This window comes from Suricata suricatta, chromosome 14 (genome assembly GCF_006229205.1).
Source record: "Suricata suricatta isolate VVHF042 chromosome 14, meerkat_22Aug2017_6uvM2_HiC, whole genome shotgun sequence".
In the NCBI taxonomy this organism is placed as follows: Eukaryota; Metazoa; Chordata; class Mammalia; order Carnivora; family Herpestidae; genus Suricata; species Suricata suricatta.
The window spans coordinates 2,217,803-2,234,218 of NC_043713.1; the positions used below are offsets into that span (position 1 = coordinate 2,217,803).

At 55.8% G+C, this 16,416-nt stretch overlaps 1 protein-coding gene across 1 annotated transcript in view; it reads right to left on the reverse strand.

Moving 5' to 3' along the window:
- ZNF236 (zinc finger protein 236) overlaps positions 1–16,416 on the reverse strand; it is a 91,404-nt gene that overhangs the window by 21,693 nt on the left and 53,295 nt on the right. Inside the window, exons 13-21 of the mRNA XM_029922764.1 lie at positions 16,029–16,289; positions 13,521–13,774; positions 12,340–12,438; positions 11,798–11,949; positions 10,299–10,402; positions 6,831–6,982; positions 4,996–5,208; positions 3,089–3,371; positions 1,435–1,538 (exon numbers count right to left, since the gene is read on the reverse strand). Of these exons, the coding sequence (XP_029778624.1) occupies positions 1,435–1,538; positions 3,089–3,371; positions 4,996–5,208; positions 6,831–6,982; positions 10,299–10,402; positions 11,798–11,949; positions 12,340–12,438; positions 13,521–13,774; positions 16,029–16,289 (1,622 nt within the window). The remainder of the gene's footprint in view (positions 1–1,434; positions 1,539–3,088; positions 3,372–4,995; positions 5,209–6,830; positions 6,983–10,298; positions 10,403–11,797; positions 11,950–12,339; positions 12,439–13,520; positions 13,775–16,028; positions 16,290–16,416) is intronic.

The window sequence follows — 16,416 nt, forward strand, 5'->3', positions numbered from 1 at the left end:
TCCCTGGGACTCTGCGCCCAGGGCGTGATGAAGGCCGAGGAGGTGACTAAGGACCCGGCCACACCCCTCCCCGGCCCTGGAGAGGCTGGTGGGGACAGAAGTGTCCTGGTGTTCTGTTTCCCTCTACTTCTCCCCAAAACAATGCCAACTTCTATGTCACCATGCAGGCACCCTGGGACTAGGGAGGCCAGGAGTCCAGCCCTGCTTGGGGCCACAGAGATCATGGGGTGGGAACAGGAGGGGGAGAGCCCAGACTGCAGGGGGCCCTGGAACATATCTCTCTCAGAGACTTTTCTTCCTGAGCCTCATGCACAGGGGCCAACCCAGGATGCCAGTGTGTGCGAGCCATCGTGAACACCACCGGCACTGGCCCAGGGAGGGCCCCTCCTGGCCCAAAGGCGCAGCGCCTAACGAAGCAGCTGAAACGCTGCCCAGAGGAGAGCATGCGCTCAGTCCCTGTGACTTAGACTGCATGCCGCCAGCAGCCCGTCAGAAAGGAATCACAGGGCTTTACGTAAATGTGACATTCCTTCGTACGTTTTTGGTCAATTCTGCTGGGAAGCAACCACTAGGAACAAAAATCAGTTTCATAACCATCACCCTGTGAGTCACATGAGCAACGCTTCCGCTAACTGAGAGTGCACCACGTGCCACTGCCCAGCGACAAGAGAGCCTCAGAGAAGAGGCTCCGAGGTGCACGCGGGCCCCTGACCCGCCGGGACCCCGGGTGCAGAGCCGGCAGCAGAGCCTCAATGGGCTTTAATTCAGACAATTAGCTTCAGTTCCTCAACTGAGATGAAGAAAAAATGGCCACTGGGAATCGTACATAGATGTTTTTCCTTTATAAGATTCCCCCCACCTAAGAAGAATTGTTACCTGGTAACTACAATCAGCTTGACTAAATCACCAGTTCTTGTAAAACCTCAACGTACCAAAACTCTCTGGCCTGATGAGACTAAGAAATAATTTTCTTTATAAAGGTATTCAAGACTCACGAAGAACACTGACAGCTGACAGTCTGGCATCGGAGGCTGGGCTCCTTTTCCTCAGTGTTTTCTGGGTCATTTCTCCCAAGGCAGGACTCAAAATTCCTTTTATACCCATTTCTTCACGGTCCCTGACTTGTAAGCTTTCCATGACCTTGAAAGTATTTTTGTGTGCAAATAACTAACGCCATTGAGGTGCCTGGGGGCGCAGCCAGTTGAGCGGCTGACACGGGTTTCAGTTCAGGTCTTGATCCCGAGGGTCGTTAGTTCGAGCCCTGTGTCGGGCTCTGCGCTGGCAGCTCAGCACTCAATTGGGACTGTCTGCGTGTCTCTCTTTCCCTCCCCTGCTCACTCTTTCTCTCTCAACACAAATGAAAGCACGTTTGAAAGTCCCTGTGTCGGAAGCGCCGTGCCAGGGCGCCGAGCGGCAGCGGAGCACCGTGCGTACCTGTGTGCGTCTTCACGTGGCAGTCCAGGGTCGACTTCACAGTAAAGCTCTTCCCGCATTCGTCACACTTATATGGCTTCTCTCCAGTGTGGATCCGCACGTGCCTGACCAGAAAGCACTGACAGGTAAGTGTTTTTACTTCCAATTTTATACACATTTACAAGCAACCTCGTGATTTTAAATTTGTAACTATCCATATACATAAAAAATACATTAGTACGGGCTGAATAAATGCGGCCAAATAAAACCTTTCATCTCCATCTACACAAAAACAGCAGAAACAAACCCAGAAGCAAACAAAAACATCTGCAAGATGGATGAACACAGGGCTGACGGTTCTTAAACCAGACTTGCTACAAATCAGCATGAGACCAGAACCACCACAGCGAAGCAGGGACGAGGCACAGGCCGCTAAGAGAAGAGACACAGCCCAAAGCCACGTGACACGGCTCGCCTACTCAGAATTTAAGAAGAGCGAACGGAAAAGCCAAGTTCTCATTCTGCCAGCAGGCGGAGGGGACTGGGGGCAGGGCGGAGTGGCGGCCGGCCGGCAGCTGTGGCCCGTCACCCACGCGGGCACACCCGGGAGTGCTCCCTGGGACTGGGCATGGGAAGCTAGTGACGAAATAGACGCCGGCGTCCCCTGCAGCAGCACGCGTCACTGCGGAGAAGAACGTGGCAGGTGTGCAGGCGCCGGCAAGGAAGGAGGTCTACGACTCTATGTGTAAAAACTATATAAAAAATAAAGCTGTAGAACTTAATGGTGACACATGGACGTTTACGGAAAACAGACATAAGAACCAGCTGGCAGGGTGTCTCTGCGGGGGCAGGAAGGACTATTTCTCACTGGACGGTCTCCTGGGATGTGCATTTCTTTGGTTTTGCTTCATCACGTGACCTGGTCCTCTCCCCCCGGGAACGCTCTGCTGCCTTCCCCCCACCTCCTCGCACCTGACCTCCGGGTACCCGGAAGGGACACTGCACACTCTCTCGCCCTGGCCTGAGCCTGCACCCCTGCTCCCCACACCCCAGCACCCCCGGGGGTAAGGACACCCCTGATGCTGTTTGCAAACGTACAAAGCTTAGCACCATGTCGTCTTCAAGAAATAATTCATTTTCTTTTCTTTTCAACTAGAGCAGCCCCGTCTCCACAAGAGCACAGTCCAAGACGCCCGGGACACCGGAAAGCGCGTGTACCCAACCCAGTGCACCGTGCATTCCTGCACGTGAGACACTTCGTGAGATTAAGGGCGACTGAGGCTGAAGCAGATCACGAGACACTGATGAGTTAAAATGCCGTTCTGTGCTGCTCCCCTCCTTCCCATGAGGACGGGAGATGATGAAATGTCCACGTGAGATGACGGCAGGTGACAGACATGGGCACCCGACACAGGTCAGGAGGACGGCCACCCACTTTGGGAATGTGCGGAAACCGCGGAGGCGGGGCCGCCGCACCCCAGTTGCACAGAAATGAGGAGCAAACTCCTCTCCCAACAACCTTCGAATGAGCTTCTGGGAAGCTCCAAAACCGACACGGGCTCCCAGCCTCCACGCAGGACACCACTCAGCCCTCGAGAGACTCTGGCTCCGACAGCACGGCCCACGGCTCCCGGGGACCCGCCTCCCGACCCCGCACGCGGCGCCGCGGCCTCACCTCACGAGGTCGCTGGGCTTCTTGAAGCTCTTGGGGCAGTAGGAACAGCAGTTGGCGAACTTAGGCTCGGCCTCCAGCTCCGCCTGCCTGTCCTTCATCTCGCTGACACGGTCCTTCTCGGCCGCCGACTGCACCAGCACCTGCTCGGACACCGTCGCACTCTCCTGTGGCCGGATTTTGGCCAGCTGCGCCGTCTCCTCCTCCGTGAAAGTGATGACCTCGGGACGAGCCTTCCGAGACGGGTTTCGCTCGGGATTTTCTTCCTCTTCCTCCACACACATGTCTAAACAGGACAGGACAGGGACTGAATCCTAATAAAAACGTAGGTTTTCACAAAACAAGTAAATTAAAACTAAACGTGTATGTCGGGTCAGAGTGCATCACTCGGTGCAGCTCTGTCCGTCCAGGGGCAGGCCTAGCAGGGTCCCTGGGAGGAAGGCGCATGGCGCTCACGGCGAGGGCTCGGTGCCCAGGACCAGCCGGCGGAGAGCTCCGACCCCATGCGCGTCCACACGGCCACCGGCACTCCTAAGCGCAGATGCTCGCTAACGCGGGCAAAACCTGATGTATCGTCACGTAAAGAACATCAGCAGAGCCCAAGGCAGAAGACCAAAGATAAATGAGCAAAAAGGCCCTAACTAAACAAGAAGGTGCTTTCAAAACCCAACAGAAGGAAAAGAGCTGGCTGGGAGAGAGAGGCCAGAAGTGCAAAGATGCCTAAAATATAAAAGAATAAAGGAATAAAGACTCAACAGCCACACCGACTAGCCAAATGGACAGCAGCCAACACCACATTAGTGATAAAAACTAACTAGATGCCTCGTCGGTTATAAAGGGATGGGAGGGAGGAACAGGAGGAGAGAAGGAAGAGAGAGGCCCGGGGAGAACGAGGGAAGATGGGCTGCAGAGGACAGAACCAGGTCTGGAACGCTTCGGGGGCAGCAGGGTGGAGACGGCGGCCCCACCAGCGCGGACAACAATGCGCGGAGAGAACCGGCTCCAACGCTGAAGTACCAGGAACCCCAGCGACGTGGCAGAGCCACTGGTGGGAAACGGTGTGCGACACGGGGAGCTGTGCATGGAAGAGACAGGATCTGATGGCGTCGGCCACACAGCCGCCCTGTCCCAACACCGTCAGCGGGTCAGGCCCCTACCATGTGGCTCTGGGTTCCGGTAAAAGACACCAAAGTGGGAGGCTGGCGCTGTGTGACGGGAGGAGGTCGGGACGGTCAACACTGAGCGGCCTGCCGTATAGACCAGAGCGGCGGTCCGCAGCAGACAGGTCGGCGTTTTTATCATCCCGGTGGGTTAGGTACATTTGCAAAGACGTTTTCCCCAAACCAGAGGACAGCGCTCCAGTGCTCACCGCCCAGCGGAGCCACGGGGGACAACCGTGACCTCGGGTCAGCTGAACACGGAGCAGACGGGGGCCGCCAGCCCGTGTGACGGCTGCGGGCGCACCACCTCCCGTCACGCTCCCCCGGGGACATGCAGCACCGACTGAGCCGTGTGGACGCGCCGCTGTGGGAGGTGCTATGAGGAACAGGTCTCACCAGCGTGGATCAGGGGCCCTACGGTGACTGCGCCCACTGGGGGACCCAGCCCGCTCTTGCGGGGCCGATTAGTGGACACGCTGCGGGGCATGCGCTGTGGGAGTCAGCGACAGAGTCTGACGGAGGGACGTGTGCGCAGGCAGGGACAGGACACACACCTGTGCTCTGGGCCAAACTCGCCCGAGATGGGAGCACGAGCCCCTCCCCGATGGGAAACTGCCCCTCCACCCGCAAGCAAGGCCGCCCTGTTCCCTCTCTGCGCCGTCTCCAGGGCACACGCGCTGTGGCCGTCAGAGAGGGAACGGGTGGGGGGCTCTGCATCCGGGCCATCCCCCCCTCCGCAGGGGCCAGTACCTCCTCCGTCCGCGTCCCCCGGGGCTGGCGCAGCCGACTGCGCCGCCTGGTGCCTCTTCATGTGCTTCTTGCAGTGGACGGCGGAGCGGAAGCCCTGCTCGCAGAACGGACACTTGTAGGGCTTCGCGCTCATGTGCGTGGCCGTGTGCCGTGTGAGGCTGCCGTTGGTCGTGAACGAGGCGCTGCAGACACTGCAGCTGAACGCCTTCACTCCTGTGACAACAGACACCCGGTGAACACCGCACGTCACCACCTCGCGATCCTGTGTCGTCGAAGGCAAACAAGACACGTTCTGGGAGCAGCAAAACTGGTACCTCTGTCCCCTGGCCTGGTGCCAGGACACGGACACCAAGAGCGTGTCTTCCTACTGACTCACTCGGGTGAAGACGGCCGCCAAGAGCGTGTGGCCATCCTGTGCCAAGTCCTCTGCGGCCCCCGGCCCTGCTACACGGGCGGGCAATGTGCTGCGGGCCGTACGCCTGGGTGGTTTCCCCACATCCACCTGTTTCCTCATCCACACCAGGCGGTGGGGGCCCAAACCCCTCCATGCAGCCTCACCTGCCACAGGACCCCCGACTCCGCTCCCCACTGAGGGCATAGGACCCCCGACCCTGCTCTGCACTGAGGGCACAGGGCCCCCTACTCAGGGCACAGGGCCCCTGACCCTGCCCCGCACTGAGGGCACAGGGCCCCCTGGCCCCGCTCCGCACTGAGGGCACAGGGTCCCCCACTCTGTTCCGCACTGAGGGCACAGGGCCCCCAACTGCCCCACACTGAGGGCACGGGGCCCCCCAACCCTGCCCCGCACTGAGGGCACGGAGCCCCCCACCCTGTTGAGCACCGAAGGCACAGGGCTAATCAGCCACCGCTCGTGCCAGGAGCCCCCCAGGCTGCTCTCTGCTGCGGAGACGGCGGGCTCCTCAGCAGGGCTCCGGACTCTGCCCTCCCCCCGTCTTCCCTGCGCCCGCTCACTTCACTAAACCACTCCCCAGCTACCCGCTGTGCACTAGCCCTGCACGGCCTCCCTCGTTCCGTCTGTATGTCTGTATTTTCAAATAAAGCCTTATACAGAATATACAGACATGGAACAGATATACGAATATACAAAGTAAAAATATGAAACTTATTAAATATATTTAAAATATATTTAACTGCAAATCATAACTTACTTTTAAAACTCTTTAGATAATGCAATAATGCAAATAATCTAAGAAATGACATAGGATTAGAAGCGCCACCTCTCAAAATGCGTGAGAAGACACCCCAAGCCACGAGTCACTGGGGAGCCCCAACCAAAGTCACAATTAGATGCCACCACACCTCCCCGGGGCGGTCATGTGTTGACGAGAGTGTGAAATCAAACCCTGGTCCGTTGCTGGTGGAAAACAAAACGGTGCAGCCACTTTGGAAAACGGTCCCATCAACTCAAAGGGTTACACAGAGTTATCATGGGACCAAGCAATTTCGCTCGTGAACAGACAAATGGAAACATATGTCCACATAAAATGTCCGCAGGCGCTCACAGACAAGCGAGTCCTAGGGGCACGAGGGGGGAGGCACACAGAGCTGACACCTGCTCCCGTGTGGACAGACCCCCAGGCTCGGGGCAGGAGCCCGGCTCGTCTCCCTCCACCTGCACGGATGTCCTGAGCAGGACACCGCCCCGGAGCAGGCGCCTGGTGGCCTGGGCCCGGGGGACACGGGCCGTGACTGCAGCAGGCGCAGAGCGTCTCTGGGCCGGGAGGCCCACGCTCTAGGGTCAGGCGGGGCGACGGTGGCACCCCTGCACGAGCACACGGACAACCACCAACCCCAGGCGCGAGGCAGACAGTGACCTGTGTGTGTCTTCTCGTGAGACTTGAGGACGCCCGAGGACACGAAGCCGCGGCCACAGAGCTTGCACTTGTAGGGCTTCTCCCCCGTGTGGGACCGCACGTGCTGCTTCAGGTGGCTGGACTTCTTGAAGCCTTTGTGGCAGTACTCACACCTGCGGACACAGCGCAGAGAGCAGACAGAGCTCACTGAGACCGCAGACTGAGACCAGGAGATCCATCTCCAACGGCGATCATGGAACGTCAGGCGTTAACTGTTACAGAAACTATCACATCGGATCAAATTCTGCTCAGAGGGTCTGTGGTCTTACACACGTTTTATTATTTCAATATTGGTAAACCCCATACCAATATCCCGCAGGCATAATATTTATTTATTCAGAAATGCTTCTTTTATACATAACAGGAAAATACTGATCATGTCTTATTTTCTTTACTAAGTCTAACGAGGCACTGTGGAACCTTCCACTGCTTCCGAGTCAGAACCACTCCTGAACCTACACACTGGGAAATGCCAGTGCATACACTCTTTTGGTTTATGAAGTACTTTACAAAACACATTTCCCTATGTCTGTTTTGAATAAAGTAAAATGTACAGTATTATTTTCTCCTAAGTTGTTACAGAATGTATCAAAATTACTTCAAGGATGAAATACCTATAAATTTCTAAATTCTTATTCACATTTTACTAAAAACTTAAAAAAAAGATTTAGAAAGCTTCCTCTACTCTTATTTCCCCAGCGTTTCCATCTCGAAGTTTGACCCTGCGCAGGACCCCAGCCACGTCCCGCACTCGGCCCTCCAGGGCCAGGCGTCTGCACAGGCACAGGGACCACCCTCTAGTGCCCGCACTGATCTGAAGACGGGCCAACGCAGATATGGTTCCCAAGGTCGCTGTGGGACACGCGCATTAAAACCAGAAAAGCAAGTGAATAGCATTCACCAACCGATGGGAGAAAGCCAGTCCCACCATGAGGTCAGGCCCATCATGGCACGGCCAAGGAGAATCCTCCACGGGCAGAACTGAGCCACGAATCCACGTGACGGGTGCGGACTGCACCGGAACAGCACTTCAGTTGTGTGGACAATCACCTGCCCTCAGAGAACCATCTGGAGCCAGGCCGTCACAGCCACCGGCTGGGCTCCTGTCCCCGGACCAACCTCCATCCACACGGAGACGGGACCCTTCTCTGCCTGTGAAAGGCCACCTCCCCTTGCCTCATGGTCCCGGCACGTGTGCGTCACCAGCCTGTGTCACAGAGGCTAACACAGGGGTGGGGGGGTGGGGGGGGCCGAGCCGTCTCTAGGAGCGCACCCGGCGGGGGGACGGTGAGCAGACGCCTGAGGACACCTGCGGCCCCAAGACAGTGTCCACGGAAACATCTCCTCTGAGGCCACGTGCCCAGGAAGCCCCTCAGGGTGCTCTGCCCTCTACCTTGTCACACTGATGGGGCGAGAGGAAAAGTACAAGGAAATGCCAGGCTAAGGTTCATATTTCTTACCGTGCTGGGGGCGGAGTCCTCGAGAATCCAATAAAAGCAACACAGCCTCTCCTCAAACAATCACACACAGACACCTTGAGGCTGGTCTGTCTCCACCACCCACACCGTGACATGCCCTCCAAGAGTGCATCCTTGAAGGCCCTTCCTTTCTTTACGGACCTGCATCTCCCTGGCTTCACACACACAACTGCACCTAGACCCCTCCCTCCATCCCAACCCTGAGGACCCGCCCTGCTCCCCGGAACCAGCCCTGATGACCCGCCCGTCTTCTACCAGCCCTGATGGCACAAAACCAAGTCTTGCTCTTTGCGGCATGCCTGCTCCCCAAGGGTGGCCCCTTTCTAGGGGCAGTGATTTCACCCTCCTGGCTCAGAGGTCAGGGTCCCAGAGGCTGTCTTCAGCCCCTCCCCTCCTCCCACACCTCGGCCTGTTGTAAGTCCCGTGGGCCCCACCTCCTGAATGGATACGGAATCTACGACCCGGCCCAGGACAGCAGCACCCGCCTCTCCCATCAACTGCCGCCCAGCACCTCTCCTGGTCTCTCTGTCCCCATCTGCCATGCACCTCGCCCACCCACCTTGCTATCATTCCACTAGACTGTCAACTCCTAAGGACTGAAGGTTTTCTTCTGTTTTGCTCACTAATCTAGTAGGTTCTTAATAAACACTGAATAAATGCAGGAATGATGCAACGCTACAAGTCCTGGAGAACCAAGCAGATGTCACAAAGGAATGAGGAGAAAACATCAATCAGAGTAAAATCACTTAAAAATACCAATGTAAAATTCCCTTAAACATCAGCAAGTGAACACTGGCTGAATAGATCAACGTGTGAATAAAACAGGAGAGACTCAGAAATCCTGAGCCCATCTCTGCGTGTCTCTCTTGGAACCCACGGATCCCCAAATTAGGAACCAGTGCTAGAACACAGTGCTGGATTTGCAAATTCATGAAGATCTCAGGACAATACACTCCCAAAGGTAAAGAAAAGTCTCCTGTAAAAACACCAGTTCAAGGTACTCGAGGTCATGCATGAAAAACAAAACCTGCGGAAATGGGCGAGTGAAGTTACTGGGCCTCTCGCACATGACAGGCTTAATGAGATTGGAAAATCTTAGCCATGTTTAAAGACCTCAATTAAGGCTGCTCATTTGAGTAACTATAAGGGCGCCTGGGGGGCTCAGTCAGTTAAGTGTCCGGCTTCGGCTCAGGTCATGATCTCACGGTTCGTTGAGTTCGGACAGACCCGCGTCGGGTCTGTGCTGACAGCTCAGAGCCTGGAACCTCCTCAGATTCTGTGTCTCCCTCTCTCTCTGCCCGCCATCCCCCAGCTCATGCCCTGTTTCTTTCTGTCTCAATAATAAATAAACAAAAAAAAAATTAAGAGTAACTGTAAAATATATTTTTGGTTAAATGACTCTGGAAAAAGTTTAGACTTTCTAAAGTATTTTGGGCAAATAAAATTACTAAAATACAATAAAGACAAGACTATCTCTACAAAGACAACACTCCTATTCAATCGCACACAAGCCTGTTTCTCTTGTTCACAGTGACGTCCCAGCCGTGCGTGCCGGGCTGCGCCTGCGCTCCGCGCACCCCGCTGAGGGGGCGGAAGCACGAGGAAACGAATACGGGAACGTGAATGCGGTCTCGGCGTGCTGCCTGGCCCTGGCAGACGCAGCACGCGAGGAGCCCTGCACGAGGAGACACACAAAAACTGAAGTTCTTTCTGCAAACACAGTCACGGCGGCTCTCGGGGTGAGGGGACGCCACGGCAGAGCAGGTGAGACGCACAGGCGGCGGTGGCCAGCAGCTAGCCGTAGAAATTTTAGCAGGCTGAGCTCTGTGGCCTCGGATCCTTTAGTCATAATCAAACGGGGTGACAGTGGAGCCCAGTGGCAGAGGTGTTGGGTTGAATCGCAAGGCCCTCCGAAGGGTGAAGCACGTGCCGGCCACCGTGCAGACAGTACCTGTAGGCGCGCCGGCTCTGGTCCTCCCGGGCCTCCAGGAACGGGGGACGCGGAGTCTGCAGGTCCAGCTCCTCCTGGGACGACTCCTGGATCAAACGAGTTGTCTGAAATTTAGCACAAGTATAAGGCAGACTACAGAGTTACCTGTGTGTAAACGCAAAGCAGCCAACGACCGAGGGTACGAGCATTTATAAATGCAGAGTCAAGGCAGTAACACGAAGCAGCTCCACTAGGTTCATAATAAACATCATCCAGGGACGCCTGGGTGGGTGTTGCTTAGGCCTCTGACCTCAGCTCAGATCACGATCTGTGGGTTCGGGCCCCACGTCAGGTTCTGTGCTGACAGCTGGGAGCCTGGAGCTGCTTCAGATTCTGTCTCCCTCTCTCTCTGCCCCTCCCCCACTGATGTTTCCCAAAAATAAACATTTTCAAAAAAAAATTCATATCTATTTTAGTAAATACTTATTTTCTGTTACTTTGCTTTAATATGTTTATTATGTAATAAGGTATTTTTAAAGGTTAGCTAAGCATGAAATTATTGATCTCTCCATATTGTTTACAATTATTAATAAGAAGCAGCTCATCTGCTCCCGTGTTACTGAGAACGAGTGACCCCACTGCCCCCTCAGCGCGGAGCCGCCGGGAGACGCGGCACCACGCTTTCCACTCCCAGCTCCTCCCCGGACGCAGCAGCCGGATCACTCTGAAGAGGTGCCCTGAGACGCCCCCTGGAGGCTCTGGGCCCACCGCCCCCACCCGGAGAAGCGGCCCACGGGGGCTGCAATGGTTTTCAAAGCAGCCTTCACAGAAAGAGGACCAACTGGATGATCACTTCCTTCACTATTGAAAAAGTTCCAAAAGTGGAAAAAATCAAAACTTTAAATATCTCCAACTAGACTGAGTAAAACTTTTTTAAAATTTTTTGGTTTATTTTTGAGAGAGGGGAGACAGAGCATGAGCAGGCTGGTGGGGAGGACACAGAATCAGAAGCAGGCTGCAGGTTCTGAGTTGTCAGCACAGAGCTTGATGTGGGGCTCAAACCCATGAACCACGAGATCATGACCTGAGCCGAAGTCGGACACTTAACCGACTGAGCCACCAGGCGCCTCTGAGTAAAGCTTTTAAATGATGCATTTAAATATTGACTTTTAGTATATCAACGTCCCCTGCACTTCCATTTTGTGATATGAGACTCAGCAATTAAATACCCGTAACTTTTGTCACTAACACAACACAACACCCTTCACATGTCACCACACTCCATGGCACTGTCGTTCCTGACTTCTGACCAAGAAGTTCTGTAAAATCCCATGTCACGGGACCGAGAGCCTCAGTAAAGTGTATGCATTTTCAGGGAGAAGACAGTCCCCCGCTGTACGTTTTGGCCTCACGGGCGACACGACTCGGTCAGGACACACACGGCTCGCCCTGTGGGCGGGCACGCCTGCACGGTTACGGGGCCTGAGGGAGGCGGCGCCGGGCATGCCACGCACACTCACCACGGCGACGGCGTCGGGGCCGGGCCCGGGCAGCAGGCCCTGCTGGCGGAAGCTGGCGGCCAGGGCCTGTGACTCCAGCGCGCTGGAGGCCTGCAGCTGCTGCACGGGCGCGAGCACGGGCTGCTGGCCGTACGGGTCCGCCCCGGGAAAGCCTGGAACGAGTCAGAGAACACGAGTCCTGTGAGGCCCACAGAAGAGCTGGTCTTACACAAGAAGGAGTTTGAAGGGACGGTCCCATCTTCCGGGACAGAACAAGGGCTGGCCGCCGTGGGCAGGCGCTGGGAACAGGGCTGTGGCCCAAACACGACCCTCCACGCGGCCACCCAGACGCCCTCCGCTCAGTCACCGCGGCTCAGCCACGAGCCATCAGCAGCATCGTCACTGAAGACGCCTCCCAGACAACTGAACGGCCCCCTGCAGCATATGCACATCCGCGCACACACGTGATCCATGCAGAAAGCTGTCCGTTTGAAACCACAAACTTCACCAACTTCAGAAGGGCCTTAAAACAAACTCCCAAGGCTGCGGGGCAGCGCACTGACCCTGCGACAGGCCGGTCGGCTCGAAGGACTGCGGTGGGACCCGCTCTTCAAACTGGTCCACGGGCGCGGGCAGGGCGGGCGGCGGGGCCACGAACCCATCTGAGGTAGAGATGCAAACACAGGGAAGGCCGTGAACTCCAAGTCATTTCAGATCTACCCATCTGTCCAAAAGGATACTTCAGTGAGTTTTCAAAACGAGCCTCCTTGTTTGGGAAAGATAGTAGGAAGGACAGACACACATGGAAATACACATACAACACAAAACCCCACGTAGGTCCACAGATACCACAGTGCAGGCATCACCCTGTACTAGCAGAATACTGCTTCACAGTTCACCCTAAAGCTCAGGCGTTCTTATACTGGGACAACACCCCAAATGCAAGTGCATCCAACCACCATTCACAACCTTTCTTCCGGGTCGCTTGGGAGGCTCAGTCAGTTGAGCACCCGACGCTTCATTTCAGCTCAGGTCACCATCTCACAGTTCGTGAGCCCGAGCCCCATACCTGGCTCTGAGCTGCAGTGTGGAGTCCCCTTGGGACTCTCTCTCACCCTCTGTCTCTGCCCCTCCCTTACTTGTGCAGTCTCTCTCTCAAAATAAACAAGCAAACTTAAAAACTATATTAAAATAATGTTTTTGGATATGCATTGTTCCGGGCAACCCGAGGCTAAAAAGCACAAAATCCTGTCCGTAGACAGAATGTACCTGGGACCCCATGACACCGAAAGCAAACTGGCCAGGAACCATCAGGGACGTATGAGACAAGGAGGCTGGGCCGGCCACGAACCGTGTCACCGAGCTCACGGTCCACGGCTGAGCTGACCTCCCTTAGCAGGAAGACCCTACGGATGAAGAGACCGACCCGCTGGGCCAGGGCTCTAACCCCTTGCAGATGCGCGACGGCTCAGAGCCGCACCGGAGCGTGAGCCAGGCGTTTGGGGTGCAGTCACAATGCACACCTACTCACAACGAAGGCCCCTCTCGACACACGAAGGGGTGCAAGTGCCTACGAGCCACGTGTGTGGAGGGTCCTGGCTCTGGAATCCTAGGTCACAGGGGACCCGCTCGGGCTCACACACACACAAACTGGGACTGGAACCCTCGGGGATGAGAGGCCCCAGTACAGACTGGAGGGGGTACGAGCGGCGGATTCTACACGTCAGAATTCTGGAATATTTGCCTTCATCTGCTTCCAGAGGCTGGTGCGTCAGCTGCTGACCGAGCCCGGCGTCCTCCGTGCGCACCACCGGCGGCGGCTCCAGGTCCAGCATGGCCTCGGGGTTCGCAGGGCCGGCGGCCGCCTGCCGCAGCTCCTCGCTCTCGATCTCCACCTGCATGTGCGTCGTGGCGTGCACGCTCTGCTGGTCCCCGGGGCCGCCGTCGTCCACGGGCGCGGCCTGCTGGTGCTGCTGCAGCTGCTGGGCGAGCTCGTACCTGCGGGACAGCGGGGAGAGGCCGCGCTCAGGGGCTGCGGGAGAGAGCGCGTGCGCCCCAACTCGTTAACTACATTCCAAAATATTACTTCACTTGGAAGCCACAGTGGCGACCCAGCTCTAGTTAAATACCAGTACCAGCTCTGGAGAGAGAAAACCACGTTCCCTGCACTTCGAGCATCTCACGGACCACAGGGACGTGAAGGCAGGCAGCAAAGAGGACGGAGGAGAACACGCACCAGAAGAAGTAAAACTTTTAAACAGAATTCAAAAGATACCATATGTTTGACAGTAAAACTGTCCCGGTGCAGATTCTGCAAGGAGTTCAAGTTTTCAGAAAAAGAACTGGACGAAGTAAAATCGTGCCTTGATAGACAGATTTCAGTATTATAAACCAACGTGGTGCGCAGGCGAGGGCCCAAGGGCCGTAGCCGGCCGGCCACACCGTCGGGGCCACGGGCATCTCCAGGATCCACACGTGACACAGCACAGACGACCAGGTGTGTGTGCAGCTACTTTATTCTGCAGAACCTGTACTCGTGTTAATACTGCTACAGTAAATACACCCGGGACATTCCCACCAAGGTCCACAATTGATCTTCCAAAGAGAAAAATGAAGGGGAATTCAGTGAGTGGATCAAAGAACTTAAAAAACCCAGCAGAGCAACTGCCTGATTCACAGGCTGGACAACACCTTGGACACGCTCAGTCTGTCCACGACGCCAGGGTCAGACCAGACGCGCTCCCCCACCTGCCCGGTTCCAGCATCTCATGACTCCTCCTTGGAATTCCATCCTTAGTTCCAAACAAGCTCTGGCTGCTTTGTTTTCTAATATCCGAACGAGTCCTTCTCAACTACGTTCACGGAGGACGGGAACCGAACGGCGTGAGAACAGCCAGTACGAGCCAAGCGCCGCCTCAGCTTTACGGCCATGTGGCTCTCCCGTCACTCCCTGGAGGACCGAAGTGTGTCTTGCGCGGGACTTCTGTACCTTTACTGCTTCCTGTACGTTTGTCTTTCACACGTATTGTTGAGGTAGGTGTACCGGGTGTTTCAGGAACTCCCAACACTTCAAAGGGCTGGAACACTGGAGCCACCTGCTGCCCACAGGGGTTCAGACAGGCAGCCTGCAAGACGAGCACAGCAGTCCCGAGGCTGTCACCTCCACGTCAACAATCCTCTTCTCCAGGGACTGTGGCCTGTGTCGCAGCATAACCGTGACAAGCAGTGGCCGACGTGGCACTCCCGCTAAGAGAGGTGACCCAGCTAGACAGCTGACCCGCTTCCCAGAAATTCTACCACTGGCCGTCGAGTCCACCAAGGCCTTCGCCGTGGACTCCCACACTACCGCGGCCTGAGCGCCTGGTGGAGATGAAGAATTCTCCGCCCGCCCGCTCGGCCGCCAGGGAGCGCGATGCCCGGAACACCCACGCACCACCCGGCCCCCAGTTCGAAGCACATCATTTAGTCCCTAAAATGAGGAAATATAAGCTGGATGTGAAACTGGCCAACACCACCACTATCATATGCCCTAGGATGGTCTCGAGAAGCAGTTAAACTTGGCAACTTGGTAAGAACTGTGCCAAAATCAAGGAAGACAGTGTTTCCTCGTCCCCCGTGCTTTGGCACCCCCAGGGCTAATGCCAAACAACCGTGTCCCACAACCCGCTTATTCTAATATGTGGGGTTTGGTTTTGCTGGTAACACCAGGCAGAGATATCTGGGTGAAAATACCGTCCACGAGGGAAGATTCTGGGGCAGAAGCTGTAACGCTTCTTTACGGCGGACCTAGCGACTCTTCCCTCCAAAGTCTCCCGGGGTGCGGTCCCCTCGTCCGGGCGTCCTAGTACAGCACGGAATACCGTGGCTTCACAGAGACACCTGCGAGGGGGCTCCAGACACAGCCACACATGCACCTGTGCCGCGGCTTCTCGGCTCGCCTCCATTCAGAGAGCCGAGTGCCCTCGACTCCGAAACAAATGTGCATCGCCTTTAACGACAGATGTGTGTGACAGCTAAAACATAGGATTACAAAGCATTTAGCTCAATACACACTCCTTCAATATTGTAGTAAAAGCAGAAGTGTTACTGTTTTGAGCGTGTGGCCCTTAGACAATGACATAAAACTTAAGTCCATACACCTCAAGCTAGAAGTAATAAAATAGGAAACAGAGACAACTATTCCGTAAAACCACTCTGTATGCCCACCTGGGAATTATAGGTAACTGAAAGGGACCATCTGGATGATACCTACCTATGGGTCTTCATGTGCTTTTTACAATTCAGCGAGGTCTTGAACGTCTTCTGGCAATAGGGACACATGTAAGGGCGGAGGTCGTTGTGGATGCCCATGTGGCGCCGCAGGCTGCCCCCGGTGGTGAAAGCTCCGTTACATATCAGACACTTGAACGACTTGACCCCCGTGTGCGTGCGGACGTGGGCTTTGAGCACTCCGGCGGAAACAAAGCCTCTTCCACACTGAGAACATTTAAAAGGCTTCTCACCTGTGTGTGATCTGAAAGGAATACAAATGGGACCGAGGAGACGCCTTATGACATGACAACGCTTTACAAGCGACAGCGCGCGCGTCCCGTCTGTCCCGGAGCCCCCCGGCGGCACGCTCGGCAGTGGGGACTCGCCTC